Source organism: Oncorhynchus keta, chromosome 19, assembly GCF_023373465.1.
Source record: "Oncorhynchus keta strain PuntledgeMale-10-30-2019 chromosome 19, Oket_V2, whole genome shotgun sequence".
NCBI classification, from domain to species: domain Eukaryota; kingdom Metazoa; phylum Chordata; class Actinopteri; order Salmoniformes; family Salmonidae; genus Oncorhynchus; species Oncorhynchus keta.
The window spans coordinates 18,773,024-18,794,402 of NC_068439.1; the positions used below are offsets into that span (position 1 = coordinate 18,773,024).

At 45.7% G+C, this 21,379-nt stretch overlaps 1 protein-coding gene across 6 annotated transcripts in view; it reads right to left on the reverse strand.

The window, feature by feature from the left end:
• LOC118397640 (cytoplasmic dynein 1 intermediate chain 1) overlaps window positions 1-21,379 on the reverse strand; it is a 147,883-nt gene that overhangs the window by 56,329 nt on the left and 70,175 nt on the right. For all 6 annotated transcript variants that reach the window (XM_052469951.1, XM_052469949.1, XM_052469950.1 and 3 more), the window contains 4 exons: window positions 11,017-11,109; window positions 1,400-1,565; window positions 946-1,045; window positions 441-566 (listed from right to left, as the gene is read on the reverse strand). In XM_052469951.1, coding sequence (XP_052325911.1) covers window positions 441-566; window positions 946-1,045; window positions 1,400-1,565; window positions 11,017-11,109 — 485 coding nt within the window. The remainder of the gene's footprint in view (window positions 1-440; window positions 567-945; window positions 1,046-1,399; window positions 1,566-11,016; window positions 11,110-21,379) is intronic.

The following is a 21,379-nucleotide window of genomic DNA, read 5'->3' on the forward strand; positions in this document are numbered from 1 at the left end:
GAATATTGTATCTCTACCCACATCCCCTTGTATCAGGCTGCCAATTAAAACATTAATCAACTGTAGGGGAATAGAGTCACTTTTTTTGTTAAAAGAACATATGCTATGACTATTTTTTTTACTTTGGCTCTGTTGAGACAGTGCCCGACACACAATAATAAATCAGAGAGCTGTTGGTAAATTAAAGTAATGTGATATAGACATATAAGTCACATAAATGCAATATCGGTATAACACATTGGGAACAGTTAAATGTTATATAGATCAAAGACCGTATTTATAAAGCATCCCAGAGAAGGAGCGCTGATCTAGGATCAGGTCCCCTCTCTTCATTGAATTATGATCTAAAAGGCTAAACTGATTGTAGATCAGCACTCTTGAGATACTTTGTGAATACGGTCCAACTGATCTGATAGAGGTGTACTTGGGACTGATTTTACCTGGCAGTGGAAGACATACTCAGGTGTGTTCTTGTTAAACTTCATGTTCCAGACCAGAGCTACACCGTCAGGCTCGTGAGGAGCATCCTCGTTGTTGTTGTAGGACGCCACCAACAGCTCTGGGTACTGGGGAGGAAGAGGAGGGGGGTGAGAGGACAAGATCAAATAAAATGGAGAGATCGAGGAGAGGAAGGAAAGAAAGAGGAAACAGGAATGAGAGGGAAAATTGGATAAAAGAGGATCAGGGGAGGAGGAAGAGGATGGAGAGGAGGGAGAGGAGGATGAGGAAGAAGATGGAGAGTACAGTGATGACACATACACTCACAAACATGCACTCCTTCCCTCCCAAAACACACACACACAACAGTGTGGGTAAAGTTGCACCTAAATGCTGATCCTGGGTCAGTTTTGCTTTCCCCCCACTAATTGTTAAGGTTAGCATTGCGGGAGGGGAAGCTGGTCCTAGATCTGTACCTATAAGGGGAAACTTCACCCTGGTCCTTACCTGAGGGGACCAGTCCAGACAGGTAATGACTCGATGTTTGGACCAGTGCTCATCATAGAATAGCCTACTGAGGGCCAGACTGGAGCCGCCTTGTAAGTCCCTGTGGCCAATAGAAACAGGGGTCAGAGGTCACTGGGTGATGTCATTGTATGTGAGGTCAAATGGGGGTTCTGAGAGGACGATGACATCACGAGGAGGGAATGTGTTTGAAGAACAAAGAGGTCAAGTCCTGATTGACACCAAAGGCATTACTCCATGAGGCCATTATCAGCTCCAAACACATGATTACACAAACCATGGTCCCTCTGCAGACATCACAACAGACACACACACACACACACACACACACACACACACACACACACACACACACACACACACACACACACACACACACACACACACACACACACACACACACACACACACACACACACAAATTCCAATTTCGCACCCCTCCTTGTCATCCAGGTCTCGTCCACTGTAGTCAAAGAATATGTCTGAGTCCTGGGCCAGGGCTCTCTCCATCACTCTGATGCTGCAGTCAAAGAAACTGAGGAACTCCTCTGATTTGAGGATCTGCTGCTTCTCTTCCTCTGTCAGCTCCCTGCAGGGGTAGCCTGAAACACATACACGCACGCAGGCACAGGCACGTACGAACGCAGGCACACACACACACGCATGGATGCATGTGCACAAACACGCACAAGCACACACACACACACACGCACGCACACACACACAGGGATCAAGTCAAAATAGGTAAACAACAATGTGCAGGGACACACCACCCAGACACAGCTCTATGGGGTGGCCTGAGACACACCACCCAGACACAGCTCTATGGGGTGGCCTGAGACACACCAGCCAGACACAGCTCTATGGGGTGGCCTGAGACACACCACCCAGACACAGCTCTCTGGGGTGGCCTGAGACACACCAGCCAGACACAGCTCTCTGGGGTGGCATGAGACACACCAGCCAGACACAGCTCTATGGGGTGGCATGAGACACACCAGCCAGACACAGCTCTATGGGGTGGCATGAGACACACCACCCAGACACAGCTCTCTGGGGTGGCCTGAGACACAAACAAACATCCACATCCACACACACGTAGAAATACAAAGTGTCATTTTAAACACCCACCCATTCCCAAACTACTACCCTGAACTGGCACTAAATACAGACAGTGTATACCCAAATAAACATGATTCAAACTCCACACACACTAAGACAACAGTCTGGATGCACATATATTCTGTTTATGAGTTTACCGCACCATACAACAATAACAATAGTTCTGTCTAGATCTCATCCAGGACAGAGTAAAGCATTGGATACAATAAACCTCCTCATGCATCCAGTCTGCAAAGTAGCACACGACCAGCTGCATAGTAGTACATGACCAGCTGTAAAGTAGTACATGACCAGCTGTAAAGTAGTACATGACCAGCTGTAAAGTAGTACATGACCAGCTGTAAAGTAGTACACGACCAGCTGTAAAGTCGTACACGACCAGCTGTAAAGTCGTACACGACCAGCTGCAAAGTGGGACACGACTAGCTGCAAAGTGGGACATGACCAGCTGTAAAGTAGTGCATGACCAGCTGCACGACCAGCTGTAAAGTAGGACCAGCTGTAAATGTACATGACCAGCTGCAACCAGCTGGGACATGACCAGCTGTAAAGTAGTACACGACCAGCTGTAAAGTATGACCAGCTGTAAAGTAGTACACGACCAGCTGTAAAGTAGTACACGACCAGCTGTAAAGTAGTACACGACCAGCTGTGACCCAGTACATGACCAGCTGTAAAGTAGTACATGACCAGCTGCAACGACCAGCTGTGTAGTACATGACCAGCCAGTACACGACCAGCAAAGTAGTACATGACCAGCTGTAAAGTAGTACATGACCAGCTGTAAAGTAGTACACGACCAGCTGTAAAGTCGTACACGACCAGCTGTAAAGTCGTACACGACCAGCTGCAAAGTGGGACACGACTAGCTGCAAAGTGGGACATGACCAGCTGTAAAGTAGTGCATGACCAGCTGCAAAGTGATACATGACCAACTGCAAAGTAGTACATGGCCAGCTGCAAAGTGGTACATGACCAGATGCAAAGTCGTACATGACCAGCTGTAAAGTAGTACATGACCAGCTGTAAAGTAGTACAGCTGCAAAGTAATACATGACCAGCTGCAAAGTAGTACAGCTGCAAAGTGATACATGACCAGCTGCAAAGTAGTACAGCTGCAAAGTGATACATGACCAGCTGCAAAGTAGTACAGCTGCAAAGTGATACATGACCAGCTGCAAAGTAGTACAGCTGCAAAGTGATACATGACCAGCTGCAAAGTAGTACAGCTGCAAAGTGATACACGACCAGCTGCAAAGTGGTACATGTAATAGTGTGTGTGTGTGTGTGTGTGTAATAGTGTGTGTGTAATAGTGTGTGTGTGTAATAGTATGTGTGTGTGTGTAATAGTGTGTGTGTGTGTGTGTGTAATAGTGTGTGTGTAATAGTGTGTGTGTGTGTAATAGTGTGTGTAATAGTATGTGTGTGTGTAATAGTGTGTGTGTGTGTGTAATAGTGTGTGTGTGTAATAGTGTGTGTGTGTGTAATAGTGTGTGTGTGTGTAATAGCGTGTGTATGTAACAGTGTGTGTGTGTGTGTGTGTGTGTAATAGTGTGTGTGTGTAATAGTGTGTGTGTGTGTAATAGTTGTGTCTGTGTGGGTAATAGTGTGTGTGTGTAATAGCGTGTGTGTAATAGTGTGTGTGTGTGTAATAGTATGTGTGTGTGTGTGTGTGTGTGTGTGTGTGTGTGTGTGTGTGTGTGTGTAATAGTGTGTGTGTAATAGTGTGTGCATGTAATAGTGTGTGTGAGTAATAGTGTGTGTGTGTGTGTGTAATAGTGTGTGTGTGTGTAATAGTGTGTGTGTGTGTGTAATAGTGTGTGTGTAATAGTGTGTGTGTAATAGTGTGTGTGTGTGTGTAATAGTGTGTGTGTGTGTAATAGTGTGTGTGTGTGTAATAGTGTGTGTGTGTAATAGTGTGTGTGTGTGTGTAATAGTGTGTGTCTGTGTGTGTAATAGTGTGTGTGTGTGTAATAAGTGTGTGTAATAGTGTGTGTGTAATAGTGTGTGTGTGTAATAGTGTGTGTGTGTAATAGTGTGTCTTTGTGTGTAATAGTGTGTGTGTAATAGTGTGTGTGTAATAGTGTATGTGTGTAATAGTGTGTGTGTAATAGTGGGTGCGTGTAATAGTTTGTGTGTGTAATAGTGTGTGTGTGTGTGTAATAGTGTGTGTGTAATAGTGTGTGTGTAATAGTGTTTGTGTACTAGTGTGTGTGTAATAGTGTGTGTGTAATAGTGTGTGTGTAATAGTGTGTGTGTGTAATAGTGTTTGTGTGTAATAGTGTGTGTGTACTAGTGTGTGTGTAATAGTGTGTGTGTGTAATAGTGTGTGTGTGTGTAATAGTGTGTGTGTGTGTAATAGTGTGTGTGTGTAATAATGTGTGTAATAGTGTGTGTGTAATAGTGTTTGTGTGTGTAATAGTGTGTGTAATAGTGTGTGTGTAATAGTGTGTGTGTGTAATAGTGTTTGTGTGTGTAATAGTGTGTGTAATAGTGTGTGTGTAATAGTGTGTGTGTGTAATAGTGTTTGTGTGTGTAATAGTGTGTGTGTAATAGTGTGTGTGTAATAGTGTGTGTGTAATAGTGTGTGTGTAATAGTGTGTGTGTAATAGTGTGTGTGTGTGTGTAATAGTGTTTGTGTGTGTAATAGTGTGTGTAATAGTGTGTGTGTAATAGTGTGTGTGTGTGTGTAATAGTGTTTGTGTGTGTAATAGTGTGTGTAATAGTGTGTGTGTAATAGTGTGTGTGTTTTAACAGGAACAGCCCCTGGCCTCAACAAGGCCTCATTCTACCCTCCTTTAGTGAAGTTATTTACTCCTTGCACCAGCCTCACAAAGAATGTCCTCTCCGCCCCCATCTACGTCCCCTCGCCATCCCTCTCTGCCCCCCTGCAGAGTCTCCTCTGTTCTTTTCGAAGTCCTCCAGAGTGGGTCAAGTGACACGTTTTTAATCAGGTCTGACCCACAGGGCTACGGGCCGATAAGCTGGACCTCGGCCACAGAGATTGGCATCCGATACGCCAGCGGGGGTGAGTGACCGCTCACTCACGCTCCAACGGCTTTGTTTAGTGACAGTTTGACTGGCGATGTGGGAGAAGGGAAGGCTGGTGCTGGGCTGAGGTTTTGTCCCCAATTACACACCCTATTCCCTTTGTAGTGCGCTAGTATTGACCAGGGCCCATAGGTCTTTGATCGAAAGTAGCACACTATATAGGGATTAGGGTGCCATTTGGGACATGACCTGTGGATGGGTGATACATCTAAGAGGTTACATCGGATTGTTATATTGTAAATGGTGAGTGGTGTAATGCCTCTAATATCAACAATGTTACAGGTCTGAGTCACTGGCCTGCCCGCGCTCTCACATCCTTCCTGTCCTCGGGCTCTCCCATCCTTCCTGTCCTCGGGCTCTCCCATCCTTCCTGTCCTCAGGCTCTCCCATCCTTCCTGTCCTCGGGCTCTCCCATCCTTCCTGTCCTCGGGCTCTCCCATCCTTCCTGTCCTCGTGCTCTCCCATCCTTCCTGTCCTCAGGCTCTCCCATCCTTCCTGTCCTTGCGCTCCCCATCCTTCCTGTTCTCGGGCTCTCCCATCCTTCCTGTCCTCAGGCTCTCCCATCCTTCCTGTCCTCGGGCTCTCCCATCCTTCCTGTCCTCGGGCTCTCCCATCCTTCCTGTCCTCAGGCTCTCCCAACCTTCCTGTCCTCGCTCTCTCCCATCCTCCCTGTGTGTGGGGGGAGATCTTGGTGGGCTACACTCAGCCTTGTCTCAGGGTAGTACATTAGTGGTCTTTGATATCCTTTGGTGGTGTGGGGCTGTGCTTTGGCAAAGTGGGTGGGGTTATATCCTGCCTGGATGGCCCTCTCCGGGGGTAACTTTGGACGGGGCCAGTGTCCCCGACTCCCACTGTCTCAGACTCCAGTGTCAGGGGGCTAGGGTCCGTTTGTCCTATCTGGAGTATCTCTCCTGTCTTATCTGGTGTCCTGTGTGATCTACAGTATGCTCCCTCTAATTCTCCCATCTCTCAGTCTCTCTCTATTTGACCCTGCTGGTCATCTATGAAAGTTTTAACGTCTTCAATAATCTCCACCCGGCACAGTCAGAAGAGGCCTGGCCACCCCTCAGAGCCTGGTTCCTCTGAGGGGTGGTTCCTGCCTTTCTAGGGAGTTTTTCCTAGCCACCGTGCTTCTACATCTGCATTGCTTGCTGTTTGGGGTTTTAGACTGGGTTTCTGTATAAGCACTTTGTGACATCTGCTGATGTAAAAACAGCTTTATAAATACATTTGATGAATTGATTCATGGCTTTGACTTGTTTTGAATTGAAATATGTTATGTTTCTGTATACTGTCTCCCAAACCAAGGTGGTGGTTAAACTGGAGAGTTCAGTCTCAGAAATGATTGTCTGACATATATGCTTCAACTCACCTGGCCTATATAGTGCACTACTTATGACAGGGGCCCATTAGGGAATAGGGTGACATTTGGGATGCTATAACACTCCCTTCAGCTAAAGCTATTGTATTTCTTACCATTGCTTCACCTTTCATCTTTCCCCTTCTTTACTGTAAACAATTTCATTCTACAGCATACCCCTCTACTCATGCCCCTTCTTCTCCTCCCCCTCTATTCATGCCCCTTCTTCTCCTCACCCTCTACTCATGCCCCTTCTTCTCCTCCCCCTCTATTCATGCCCCTTCTTCTCCTCCCCCTCTACTCATGCCCCTTCTTATCCTCCCCCTCTATTCATGCCCATTCTTCTCCTCCCCCTCTATTCATGCCCCTTCTTCTCATCCCCCTCTATTCATGCCCCTTCTTCTCCTCCCTGTCTATTCATGCCCCTTCTTCTCCTCCCCCTCTACTCATGTGTCCCTTCTTCGCCTCCCCTCTACTCATGTCCCTTCTTCTCCTCCCCTCTACTCATGCCCCTTCTTCTCCTCCCCCTCTATTCATGCCCCTTCTTCTCCTCCCCCTCTATTCATGCCCCTTCTTCTCCTCCCCCTCTACTCATGCCCCTTCTTCTCCTCCCCTCTGTTCATGCCCCTTCTTCTCCTCCCCCTCTACTCATGCCCCTTCTTATCCTCCCCCTCTATTCATGACCCTTCTTCTCCTCCCCCTCTATTCATGCCCCTTCTTCTCATCCCCCTCTATTCATGCCCCTTCTTCTCCTCCCCCTCTATTCAAGCCCCTTCTTCTCCTCCCTGTCTATTCATGCCGCTTCTTCTCCTCCCCCTCTACTCATGTATGTCCCTTCTTCTCCTCCCCCTCTACTCATGTCCCTTCTTCTCCTCCCCCTCTACTCATGCCCCCTCTTCTCCTCCCTCTCTACTCATGTCCCTTCTTCTCCTCCCCCTCTACTCATGTCCCTTCTTCTCCTCCCCCTCTATTCATGCCCCTTCTTCTCCTGCCCCTCTACTCATGTCCCTTCTTCTCCTCCCCCTCTACTCATGCCCCTTCTTCTCCTCCCCCTCTATTCATGCCCCCTCTTCTCCTCCCTCTCTACTCACTCCCCTTCTTCTCCTCCCCCTCTACTCATGCCCCCTCTTCTCCTCCCTCTCTACTCACTCCCCTTCTTCTCCTCCCCCTCTACTCATGCCCCCACTCCTCCTCCCCCTCTACTCATGCCCCCACTCCTCCTCCCCCTCTACTCATGCCCCTTCTTCTCCTCCCCCTCTACTCGTGCCCCCTCTTCTCCCCCCCCTCTACCCATGCCTCATCTTCTCCTCCCCTTCTTCTCCTCCCCTCTACTCGTGCCCCCTCTTCTCCCCCCTCTACCCATGCCTCATCTTCTCCTCCCCTTCTTCTCCTCCCCCTCTACTCGTGCCCCCTCTTCTCCCCCCTCTACCCATGCCTCATCTTCTCCCCCTTCTTCTCCTCCCCTCTACTCGTGCCCCCTCTTCTCCCCCCTCTACCCATGCCTCATCTTCTCCTCCCCTCTTCTCATCCCCCTCTACCCATGCCTCATCTTCTCCTCCCCCTCTACCCATGCCTCATCTTCTCCTCCCCCTCTTCTCCTCCCCCTCTACCCATGCCTCATCTTCTCCTCCCCCTCTACTCATGCCCCCACTCCTCCTCCCCCTCTACTCATGCCCCCACTCCTCCTCCCCCTCTACTCATGCCCCTTCTTCTCCTCCCCCTCTACTCATGCCCCCACTCCTCCTCCTCCACCTCTACTCATGCCCCCACTCCTCCTCCCCCTCTACTCATGCCCCTTCTTCTCCTCCCCTCTACTCGTGCCCCCTCTTCTCCCCCCTCTACCCATGCCTCATCTTCTCCTCCCTTCTTCTCCCCCCTCTACTCGTGCCCCCTCTTCTCCCCCTCTACCCATGCCTCATCTTCTCCTCCCCCTCTACTCGTGCCCCCTCTTCTCCCCCCTCTACCCATGCCTCATCTTCTCCTCCCCTTCTTCTCCTCCCCTCTACTCGTGCCCCCTCTTCTCCCCCTCTACCCATGCCTCATCTTCTCCTCCCCTTCTTCTCCTCCCCCTCTACTCGTGCCCCCTCTTCCCCCCCCTCTACCCATGCCTCATCTTCTCCTCCCCTTCTTCTCCTCCCCCTCTACTCGTGCCCCCTCTTCCCCCCCCTCTACCCATGCCTCATCTTCTCCTCCCTCTCTTCTCCCCCCTCTACCCATGCCTCATCTTCTCCTCCCCCTCTTCTCCCCCCCCTCTACCCATGCCTCATCTTCTCCTCCCCCTCTTCTCATCCCCCTCTACCCATGCCTCATCTTCTCCTCCCCTCTTCTCCCCCCTCTACCCATGCCTCATCTTCTCCTCCCCCTCTTCTCATCCCCCTCTACCCATGCCTCATCTTCTCCTCCCCTCTTCTCATCCCCCTCTACCCATGCCTCATCTTCTCCTCCCCCTCTACTCATGCCCCCACTCCTCCTCCCCTCTACTCATGCCCCCCTCCTCCTCCCCCTCTACTCATGCCCCTTCTTCTCCTCCCCCTCTACTCATGCCCCCACTCCTCCTCCCCTCTACTCATGCCCCCACTCCTCCTCCCCTCTACTCATGCCCCTTCTTCTCCTCCCCCCTTCTCTCCCCCTCTACCCATGCCTCATCTTCTCCTCCCTTCTTCTCCTCCTCTACTCGTGCCCCCTCTTCTCCCCCCTCTACCCATGCCTCATCTTCTCCTCCCCTTCTTCTCCTCCCCTCTACTCGTGCCCCCTCTTCTCCCCCTCTACCCATGCCTCATCTTCTCCTCCCCTTCTTCCCCCCTCTACCCATGCCTCATCTTCTCCTCCCCTTCTTCTCCTCCCCCTCTACTCGTGCCCCCTCTTCTCCCCCTCTACCCATGCCTCATCTTCTCCTCCCCTTCTTCTCCTCCCCCTCTACTCGTGCCCCCTCTTCTCCCCCTCTACCCATGCCTCATCTTCTCCTCCCTTCTTCTCCTCCCCTCTACTCGTGCCCCCCTCTTCTCCCCCTCTACCCATGCCTCATCTTCTCCTCCCCTTCTTCTCCTCCCCCCTCTAATCGTGCCCCCTCTCCCCCCTCTACCCATGCCTCATCTTCTCCTCCCTCTCTTCTCCCCCTCTACCCATGCCTCATCTTCTCCTCCCCTCTTCTCCCCCTCTACCCATGCCTCATCTTCTCCTCCCCTCTTCTCATCCCCCTCTACCCATGCCTCATCTTCTCCTCCCCTCTTCTCCCCCCTCTACCCATGCCTCATCTTCTCCTCCCCTCTTCTCATCCCCCTCTACCCATGCCTCATCTTCTCCTCCCCCTCTTCTCATCCCCCTCTACCCATGCCTCATCTTCTCCTCCCCCTCTACTCATGCCCCCACTCCTCCTCCCCCTCTACTCATGCCCCCACTCCTCCTCCCCTCTACTCATGCCCCTTCTTCTCCTCCCCCCTCTACTCATGCCCCCACTCCCCTCCTCCCCCTCTACTCATGCCCCCCTCCCCCTCTTCTCCCCCCTCTACTCATGCCCCTTCTTCTTCTTCTCCCCCCTCTACTCGTGCCCCCTCTTCCCCCTCTACCCATGCCTCATCTTCTCCTCCCCTTCTTCTCCTCCCCTCTACTCGTGCCCCCTCTTCTCCCCCTCTACCCATGCCTCATCTTCTCCTCCCCTTCTTCTCCTCCCCCTCTACTCGTGCCCTCCCCCTCCCCTCTACCCATGCCTCATCTTCTCCTCCCTCTCTTCTCCCCCTCTACCCATGCCTCATCTTCTCCTCCCCCTCTTCTCCCCCTCTACCCATGCCTCATCTTCTCCTCCCCCTCTTCTCACCCCCCTCTACCCATGCCTCATCTTCTCCTCCCCCTCTTCTCCCCCCTCTACCCATGCCTCATCTTCTCCTCCCCCTCTTCTCATCCCCTCTACCCATGCCTCATCTTCTCCTCCCCCTCTTCTCATCCCCCTCTACCCATGCCTCATCTTCTCCTCCCCCTCTACTCATGCCTCCACTCCTCCTCCCCCTCTACTCATGCCCCCACTCCTCCTCCCCCTCTACTCATGCCCCTTCTTCTCCTCCCCCTCTACTCATGCCCCCACTCCTCCTCCCCCTCTACTCATGCCCCCACTCCTCCTCCCCTCTACTCATGCCCCCCTTCTTCTCCCCCCTCTACCCATGCCTCATCTTCTCCTCCCCTTCTTCTCCTCCCCTCTACTCGTGCCCCCTCTTCTCCCCCCTCTACCCATGCCTCATCTTCTCCTCCCCTTCTTCTCCTCCCCCTCTACTCGTGCCCCTCTTCTCCCCCCTCTACCCATGCCTCATCTTCTCCTCCCCCTCTTCTCATCCCCCTCTACCCATGCCTCATCTTCTCCTCCCCCTCTACCCATGCCTCATCTTCTCCTCCCCCTCTTCCCCCCTCTACCCATGCCTCATCTTCTCCTCCCCCTCTTCTCATCCCCCTCTACCCATGCCTCATCTTCTCCTCCCCCTCTTCTCATCCCCCTCTACCCATGCCCGTTCTTCTCCTCCCCTTCTTCTTACCCTCTTTCATCTCCTTGGTGTCCTCCTCCTCCTGCTGGTCAGATTCAGGATCAGGCTTCAGCTCTGTGATTTCTTCATCCTCTTCTTCCTCCTCTGTAGAAAGAGAGAGAGAGAGGGGTATAGAAGGCGGAAGGGGGAGAGAGAGGGAGAGGGAGAGAGAAAGAAAGCGCAAGCAGTCATTTTAATCAGCAGCTGTTCCAAGTACTACAACCCCCCCTCTATACTTAATCCACTCCATCCCATCTAATCATTCGCAGGCCTGGCCCACCTGACTAACTGACATTCAGGGCCCCCCCCCCCACACACACACCCAAACACACACACACACACAATTAAGTGTATTCGGCTTGGCAGGACAGCCTGCAAAGCATTTGATACTACTAGTATAGGACAATTGGAGGTTGGAGTATTTTACTAGATTTTACTACTGTCAATTCCATCAGTTGTATTATCAGAACATTGGGAAAACACCTGCAGAAAAATGATTATTAGCAACATGACCAAGTCCACTCCCCCCAACATGATTATTAGTAACATGACCAAGCCCACTCCCCCCCAACATGATTATTAGCAACATGACCAAGCCCACTCCCCCAACATGATTATTAGCAACATGACCAAGCCCACTCCCCTCCCAACATGATTATTAGTAACATGACCAAGCCCACTCCCCCAACATGATTATTAGTAACATGACCAAGCCCACTCCCCTCCCAACATGATTATTAGTAACATGACCAAGCCCACTCTCCCCCAACATGATTATTAGTAACAAGACCAAGCCCACTCCCCTCCCAACATGATTATTAGTAACATGACCAAGCCCACTCCCCTCCCAACATTATTATTAGTAACATGACCAAGCCCACTCTCCCCCAACATGATTATTAGTAACATGACCAAGCCCCTCCCCCAACATGATTATTAGTAACATGACCAAGCCCACTCTCCCCAACATGATTATTAGTAACATGACCAAGCCCACTCCCCTCCCAACATGATTATTAGTAACATGACCAAGCCCACTCCCCCAACATGATTATTAGCAACATGACCAAGCCCACTCCCCTCCCAACATGATTATTAGTAACATGACCAAGCACACTCCCCCCCAACATGATTATTAGTAACATGACCAAGCCCACTCCCCTCCCAACATGATTATTAGTAACATGACCAAGCATGATTATTTGTAACATGACCAAGAGACTCTCCCCCAACATGATTATTAGTAACAAGACCAAGCCCACTCCCCCCAACATGATTATTAGTAACATGACCAAGCCCACTCCCCTCCCAACATGATTATTAGTAACATGACCAAGCCCACTCTCCCCCAACATGATTATTAGTAACATGACCAAGCCCACTCCCCCAACATGATTATTAGTAACATGACCAAGCCCACTCTCCCCCAACATGATTATTAGTAACATGACCAAGCCCACTCCCCTCCCAACATGATTATTAGTAACATGACCAAGCCCACTCCCCTCCCAACATGATTATTAGTAACATGACCAAGCCCACTCCCCCCCAACATGATTATTAGTAACATGACCAAGCCCACTCCCCTCCCAACATGATTATTAGTAACATGACCAAGCCCACTCCCCTCCCAACATGATTATTAGTAACATGACCAAGCCCACTCCCCTCCTCCCAACATGATTATTAGTAACATGACCAAGCCCACTCCCCCCAACATGATTATTAGTAACATGACCAAGCCCACTCCCCTCCCAACATGATTATTAGTAACATGACCAAGCACACTCCCTCCCAACATGATTATTTGTAACATGACCAAGCCCACTCCCCCAACATGATTATTAGTAACATGACCAAGCCCACTCCCCCCAACATGATTATTAGTAACATGACCAAGCCCACTTCCCCCAACATGATTATTCGTAACATGACCAAGCCCACTCCCCCAACATGATTATTTGTAACATGACCAAGCCCACTCCCCTCCCAACATGATTATTAGTAACATGACCAAGCCCACCCCTCCCAACATGATTATTAGTAACATGACCAAGCCCCTCCCCCAACATGATTATTAGTAACATGACCAAGCCCCTCCCCCCAACATGATTATTAGTAACATGACCAAGCCCACTCCCCCAACATGATTATTAGTAACATGACCAAGCCCACTCCCCCCAACATGATTATTAGTAACATGACCAAGCCCACTCCCCTCCCAACATGATTATTATTAGTAACATGACCAAGCACACTCCCCTCCCAACATGATTATTTGTAACATGACCAAGCCCACTCCCCTCCCAACATGATTATTAGTAACATGACCAAGCCCACTCCCCTCCCAACATGATTATTAGTAACATGACCAAGCCCACTCCCCCAACATGATTATTAGTAACATGACCAAGCCCTCCCCTCCCAACATGATTATTAGTAACATGACCAAGCCCACTCCCCCCAACATGATTATTAGTAACATGACCAAGCCCACTCCCCCAACATGATTATTAGTAACATGACCAAGCCCACTCCCCTCCCAACATGATTATTAGTAACATGACCAAGCCCACTCCCCTCCCAACATGATTATTAGTAACATGACCAAGCCCACTCCCCTCCCAACATGATTATTAGTAACATGACCAAGCCCACTTCCCCCAACATGATTATTAGTAACATGACCAAGCCCACTCCCCCCCAACATGATTATTAGTAACATGACCAAGCCCACTCCCCCCAACATGATTATTAGTAACATGACCAAGCCCACTCCCCCCAACATGATTATTAGTAACATGACCAAGCCCACTCCCCTCCCAACATGATTATTAGTAACATGACCAAGCCCACTCCCCCAACATGATTATTTGTAACATGACCAAGCCCACTTCCCCCAACATGATTATTAGTAACATGACCAAGCCCACTCCCCCAACATGATTATTAGTAACATGACCAAGCCCACTCCCCCCCAACATGATTATTAGTAACATGACCAAGCCCACTCCCCTCCCAACATGATTATTAGTAACATGACCAAGCCCACTCCCCTCCCAACATGATTATTAGTAACATGACCAAGCCCACTCCCCTCCCAACATGATTATTAGTAACATGACCAAGCCCACTCCCCCAACATGATTATTAGTAACATGACCAAGCCCACTCCCCTCCCAACATGATTATTAGTAACATGACCAAGCCCACTCCCCCAACATGATTATTAGTAACATGACCAAGCCCACTCCCCTCCCAACATGATTATTAGTAACATGACCAAGCCCCTCCCCCAACATGATTATTTGTAACATGACCAAGCCCACTTCCCCCAACATGATTATTAGTAACATGACCAAGCCCACTCCCCCCCAACATGATTATTAGTAACATGACCAAGCCCACTCCCCTCCCAACATGATTATTAGTAACATGACCAAGCCCACTTCCCCCAACATGATTATTTGTAACATGACCAAGCCCACTCCCCCAACATGATTATTAGTAACATGACCAAGCCCACTCCCCCAACATGATTATTAGTGACATGACCAAGCCCACCCCTCCCAACATGATTATTAGTAACATGACCAAGCCCACTCCCCTCCCAACATGATTATTAGTAACATGACCAAGCCCACTCCCCCCAACATGATTATTAGTAACATGACCAAGCCCACTCCCCTCCCAACATGATTATTAGTAACATGACCAAGCCCACTCCCCTCCCAACATGATTATTAGTAACATGACCAAGCCCACTCCCCCAACATGATTATTAGTAACATGACCAAGCCCACTCCCCCAACATGATTATTAGTAACATGACCAAGCCCACTCCCCTCCCAACATGATTATTAGTAACATGACCAAGCCCACTCCCCTCCCAACATGATTATTAGTAACATGACCAAGCCCACTCCCCTCCCAACATGATTATTAGTAACATGACCAAGCCCACTCCCCCCAACATGATTATTAGTAACATGACCAAGCCCACTCCCCTCCCAACATGATTATTAGTAACATGACCAAGCCCACTCCCCCCAACATGATTATTAGTAACATGACCAAGCCCACTCCCCCAACATGATTATTAGTAACATGACCAAGCCCATTCCCCCCAACATGATTATTAGTAACATGACCAAGCCCACTCCCCCAACATGATTATTAGTAACATGACCAAGCCCATTCCCCCAACATGATTATTAGTAACATGACCAAGCCCACTCCCCTCCCAACATGATTATTAGTAACATGACCAAGCCCACTCCCCTCCCAACATGATTATTAGTAACATGACCAAGCCCACTTCCCCCAACATGATTATTAGTAACATGACCAAGCCCACTTCCCCCAACATGATTATTTGTAACATGACCAAGCCCACTCCCCCAACATGATTATTAGTAACATGACCAAGCCCACTCCCCTCCCAACATGATTATTAGTAACATGACCAAGCCCACTCTCCCCCCAACATGATTATTAGTAACATGACCAAGCCCACTCTCCCCCCAACATGATTATTAGTAACATGACCAAGCCCACTCCCCCCAACATGATTATTAGTAACATGACCAAGCCCACTCCCCCCAACATGATTATTAGTAACATGACCAAGCCCATTCCCCTCAACATTATTATTAGTAACATGACCAAGCCCACTCCCCTCCCAACATGATTATTAGTAACATGACCAAGCCCACTTCCCCAACATGATTATTAGTAACATGACCAAGCCCACTTCCCCCAACATGATTATTAGTAACATGACCAAGCCCACTTCCCCCAACATGATTATTAGTAACATGACCAAGCCCACTCCCCTCCCAACATGATTATTAGTAACATGACCAAGCCCACTCCCCCCAACATGATTATTAGTAACATGACCAAGCCCATTCCCCCCAACATGATTATTAGTATCATGACCAAGCCCACTCCCCCCAACACAGGCCTCAACAGAGAGGAAGTTAGCACACAGGCCTCAACAGAGAGGAAGTTAGCACACAGGCCTCATCAAAAAGTAAGTTAACACACAGAGGTGCCTCTCTGAGTGGCGTGCCCTCGGCTCTGATATAACCTCTGATCTTGAGATCCAACAACCCCACCCCAAACTCCACCCCGCAATTACTCTGAATCCCCCCCAGTGAAGGGGGCAAAAGAGGGGCTAACATCCACAAGCACCTGCCAGTCTTCCTGCGGCCTGCTTCTTCCCTCCATTCACCCCCTCTGCCCACCGCCCTTCCCCTCCCTTCCTCCTTCCTCCAGACATGTGTTGGTAACCCCTCCCCCCATCCCATCACCCTGGAAACAGATGGTGAAAATGAGGCCCCAAAAGCCCACTTGACACCCTACCAGACACCTGTGGCTGAGAACGCGCAAACACACACACTCTCTGCACGCTCACACACACCCGAATCCTCAGTGGGCTAGTTGTCATGTTGACCCCTGGGTCGGAGGTTAACTGGGTAGGGGTCGCAGTGACAATGGGCGCCCAGTTCACAGGAGGAAGTGATTCCATTCCGCCAGACGTGTCACGTCTCACACTCAACTCAACACCAGCGGCGTTTGTTTTCAGGGGTGAGTGAGTGTCTGTGTGTGTGTATGACACAGTTTCAATATGCCCTGAGGCCTCCTAAAATTACTGGCTCAAGAGCCTTGTTGATATGAGAATATAGGCCTTCTGTCTATTATCACCATGCCCTTTCAGCTGCTCTGAACCTTCTCAACTGATATGATAAACGTGAGTACCAAGACCAAAGACTAGATATGATAAACGTGAGTACCAAGACCAAGGACTAGATATGATAAACGTGAGTACCAAGACCAAGGACTAGATATGATAAACGTGAGTACCAAGACCAAGGACTAGATATGATAAACGTGAGTACCAAGACCAAAGACTAGATATGATAAACGTGAGTACCAAGACCAAAGACTAGATATGATAAACGTGAGTACCAAGACCAAGGACTAGATATGATAAACGTGATTACCAAGACCAAGGACTAGATATGATAAACGTGAGTACCAAGACCAAAGACTAGATATGATAAACGTGAGTACCAAGACCAAGGACTAGATATGATAAACGTGATTACCAAGACCAAGGACTAGATATGATAAACGTGAGTACCAAGACCAAAGACTAGATATGATAAACGTGAGTACCAAGACCAAAGACTAGATATGATAAACGTGAGTACCAAGACCAAAGACTAGATATGATAAACGTGAGTACCAAGACCAAGGACTAGCTAGATATGATAAACGTGAGTACCAAGACCAAGGACTAGATATGATAAACGTGAGTACCAAGACCAAAGACTAGATATGATAAACGTGAGTACCAAGACCAAAGACTAGATATGATAAACGTGATTACAAACACCAAAGATTAGATATGATAAACGTGAGTACCAAGACCAAAGACTAGATATGATAAACGTGATTACAAACACCAAAGACTAGATATGATAAACGTGATTACAAACACCAAAGACTAGATATGATAAATGTGATTACAAACACCAAAGATTAGATATGATAAATGTGATTACAAACACCAAAGACTAGATATGATAAATGTGATTACAAACACCAAAGACTAGATATGATAAACGTGATTACAAACACCAAAGTCTAGATATGATAAATGTGATTACAAACACCAAAGTCTAGATATGATAAACGTGATTACAAACACCAAAGTCTAGATATGATAAATGTGATTACAAACACCAAAGACTAGATATGATAAATGTGATTACAAACACCAAAGTCTAGATATGATAAACGTGATTACAAACACCAAAGACTATATATGATAAATGTGATTACAAACACCAAAGTCTAGATATGATAAACGTGATTACAAACACCAAAGACTAGATATGATAAATGTGATTACAAACACCAAAGTCTAGATATGATAAACGTGATTACAAACACCAAAGACTAGATATGATAAATGTGATTACAAACACCAAAGATTAGATATGATAAATGTGATTACAAACACCAAAGACTAGATATGATAAATGTGATTACAAAGACCAAAGACTAGATATGATAAACGTGATTACAAAGACCAAAGATTAGATATGATAAATGTGATTACAAACACCAAAGACTAGATATGATAAATGTGATTACAAACACCAAAGACTAGATATGATAAACGTGATTACAAACACCAAAGATTAGATATGATAAATGTGATTACAAACACCAAAGACTAGATATGATAAATGTGATTACAAACACCAAAGACTAGATATGATAAATGTGATTACAAACACCAAAGACTAGATATGATAAACGTGATTACAAACACCAAAGATTAGATATGATAAATGTGATTACAAACACCAAAGACTAGATATGATAAATGTGATTACAAACACCAAAGACTAGATATGATAAACGTGATTACAAACACCAAAGACTAGATATGATAAATGTGATTACAAACACCAAAGACTAGATATGATAAACGTGATTACAAACACCAAAGATTAGATATGATAAATGTGATTACAAACACCAAAGATTAGATATGATAAATGTGATTACAAACACCAAAGACTAGATATGATAAATGTGATTACAAACACCAAAGTCTAGATATGATAAATGTGATTACAAACACCAAAGATTAGATATGATAAATGTGATTACAAACACCAAAGACTAGATATGATAAATGTGATTACAAACACCAAAGTCTAGATATGATAAATGTGATTACAAACACCAAAGATTAGATATGATAAATGTGATTACAAACACCAAAGACTAGATATGATAAATGTGATTACAAACACCAAAGACTAGATATGATAAACGTGATTACAAACACCAAAGACTAGATATGATAAATGTGATTACAAACACCAAAGTCTAGATATGATAAACGTGATTACAAACACCAAAGTCTAGATATGATAAACGTGATTACAAACACCAAAGTCTAGATATGATAAACGTGATTACAAACACCAAAGATTAGATATGATAAATGTGATTACAAACACCAAAGACTATATATGATAAATGTGATTACAAACACCAAAGTCTAGATATGATAAACGTGATTACAAACACCAAAGACTAGATATGATAAATGTGATTACAAACACCAAAGTCTAGATATGATAAACGTGATTACAAAGACCAAAGATTAGATATGATAAATGTGATTACAAACACCAAAGTCTAGATATGATAAACGTGATTACAAACACCAAAGTCTAGATATGATAAACGTGATTACAAACACCAAAGTCTAGATATGATAAATGTGATTACAAACACCAAAGACTAGATATGATAAACGTGATTACAAACACCAAAGTCTAGATATGATAAATGTGATTACAAACACCAAAGTCTAGATATGATAAACGTGATTACAAACACCAAAGTCTAGATATGATAAACGTGATTACAAACACCAAAGACTATATATGATAAATGTGATTACAAACACCAAAGTCTAGATATGATAAACGTGATTACAAACACCAAAGACTAGATATGATAAATGTGATTACAAACACCAAAGTCTAGATATGATAAATGTGATTACAAACACCAAAGACTAGATATGATAAACGTGATTACAAACACCAAAGTCTAGATATGATAAATGTGATTACAAACACCAAAGTCTAGATATGATAAACGTGATTACAAACACCAAAGTCTAGATATGATAAATGTGATTACAAACACCAAAGACTAGATATGATAAATGTGATTACAAACACCAAAGTCTAGATATGATAAACGTGATTACAAACACCAAAGACTATATATGATAAATGTGATTACAAACACCAAAGTCTAGATATGATAAACGTGATTACAAACACCAAAGTCTAGATATGATAAACGTGATTACAAACACCAAAGACTAGATATGATAAATGTGATTACAAACACCAAAGACTAGATATGATAAACGTGATTACAAACACCAAAGTCTAGATATGATAAACGTGATTACAAACACCAAAGACTATATATGATAAATGTGATTACAAACACCAAAGTCTAGATATGATAAACGTGATTACAAACACCAAAGACTAGATATGATAAATGTGATTACAAACACCAAAGTCTAGATATGATAAACGTGATTACAAACACCAAAGTCTAGATATGATACATGTGATTACAAACACCAAAGATTAGATATGATAAATGTGATTACAAACACCAAAGTCTAGATATGATAAACGTGATTACAAACACCAAAGTCTAGATATGATAAACGTGATTACAAACACCAAAGTCTAGATATGATAAACGTGATTACAAAGACCAAAGATTAGATATGATAAATGTGATTACAAAGACCAAAGATTAGATATGATAAATGTGATTACAAACACCAAAGACTAGATATGATAAACGTGATTACCAAGACCAAAGTCTAGATATGATAAACGTGATTACAAACACCAAAGACTAGATATGATAAATGTGATTACAAACACCAAAGTCTAGATATGATAAATGTGATTACAAACACCAAAGTCTAGATATGATAAATGTGATTACAAACACCAAAGATTAGATATGATAAATGTGATTACAAACACCAAAGACTAGATATGATAAATGTGATTACAAACACCAAAGTCTAGATATGATAAACGTGATTACAAACACCAAAGACTAGATATGATAAATGTGATTACAAACACCAAAGTCTAGATATGATAAACGTGATTACAAACACCAAAGACTAGATATGATAAATGTGATTACAAACACCAAAGACTAGATATGATAAATGTGATTACAAACACCAAAGTCTAGATATGATAAACGTGATTACAAACACCAAAGTCTAGATATGATAAACGTGATTACAAACACCAAAGACTATATATGATAAATGTGATTACAAACACCAAAGTCTAGATATGATAAACGTGATTACAAACACCAAAGACTAGATATGATAAATGTGATTACAAACACCAAAGTCTAGATATGATAAACGTGATTACAAACACCAAAGACTAGATATGATAAATGTGATTACAAACACCAAAGACTAGATATGATAAATGTGATTACAAACACCAAAGTCTAGATATGATAAACGTGATTACAAACACCAAAGTCTAGATATGATAAACGTGATTACAAACACCAAAGTCTAGATATGATAAACGTGATTACAAACACCAAAGTCTAGATATGATAAACGTGATTACAAAGACCAAAGTCTAGATATGATAAACGTGATTACAAACACCAAAGACTAGATATGATAAATGTGATTACAAACACCAAAGTCTAGATATGATAAATGTGATTACAAACACCAAAGTCTAGATATGAT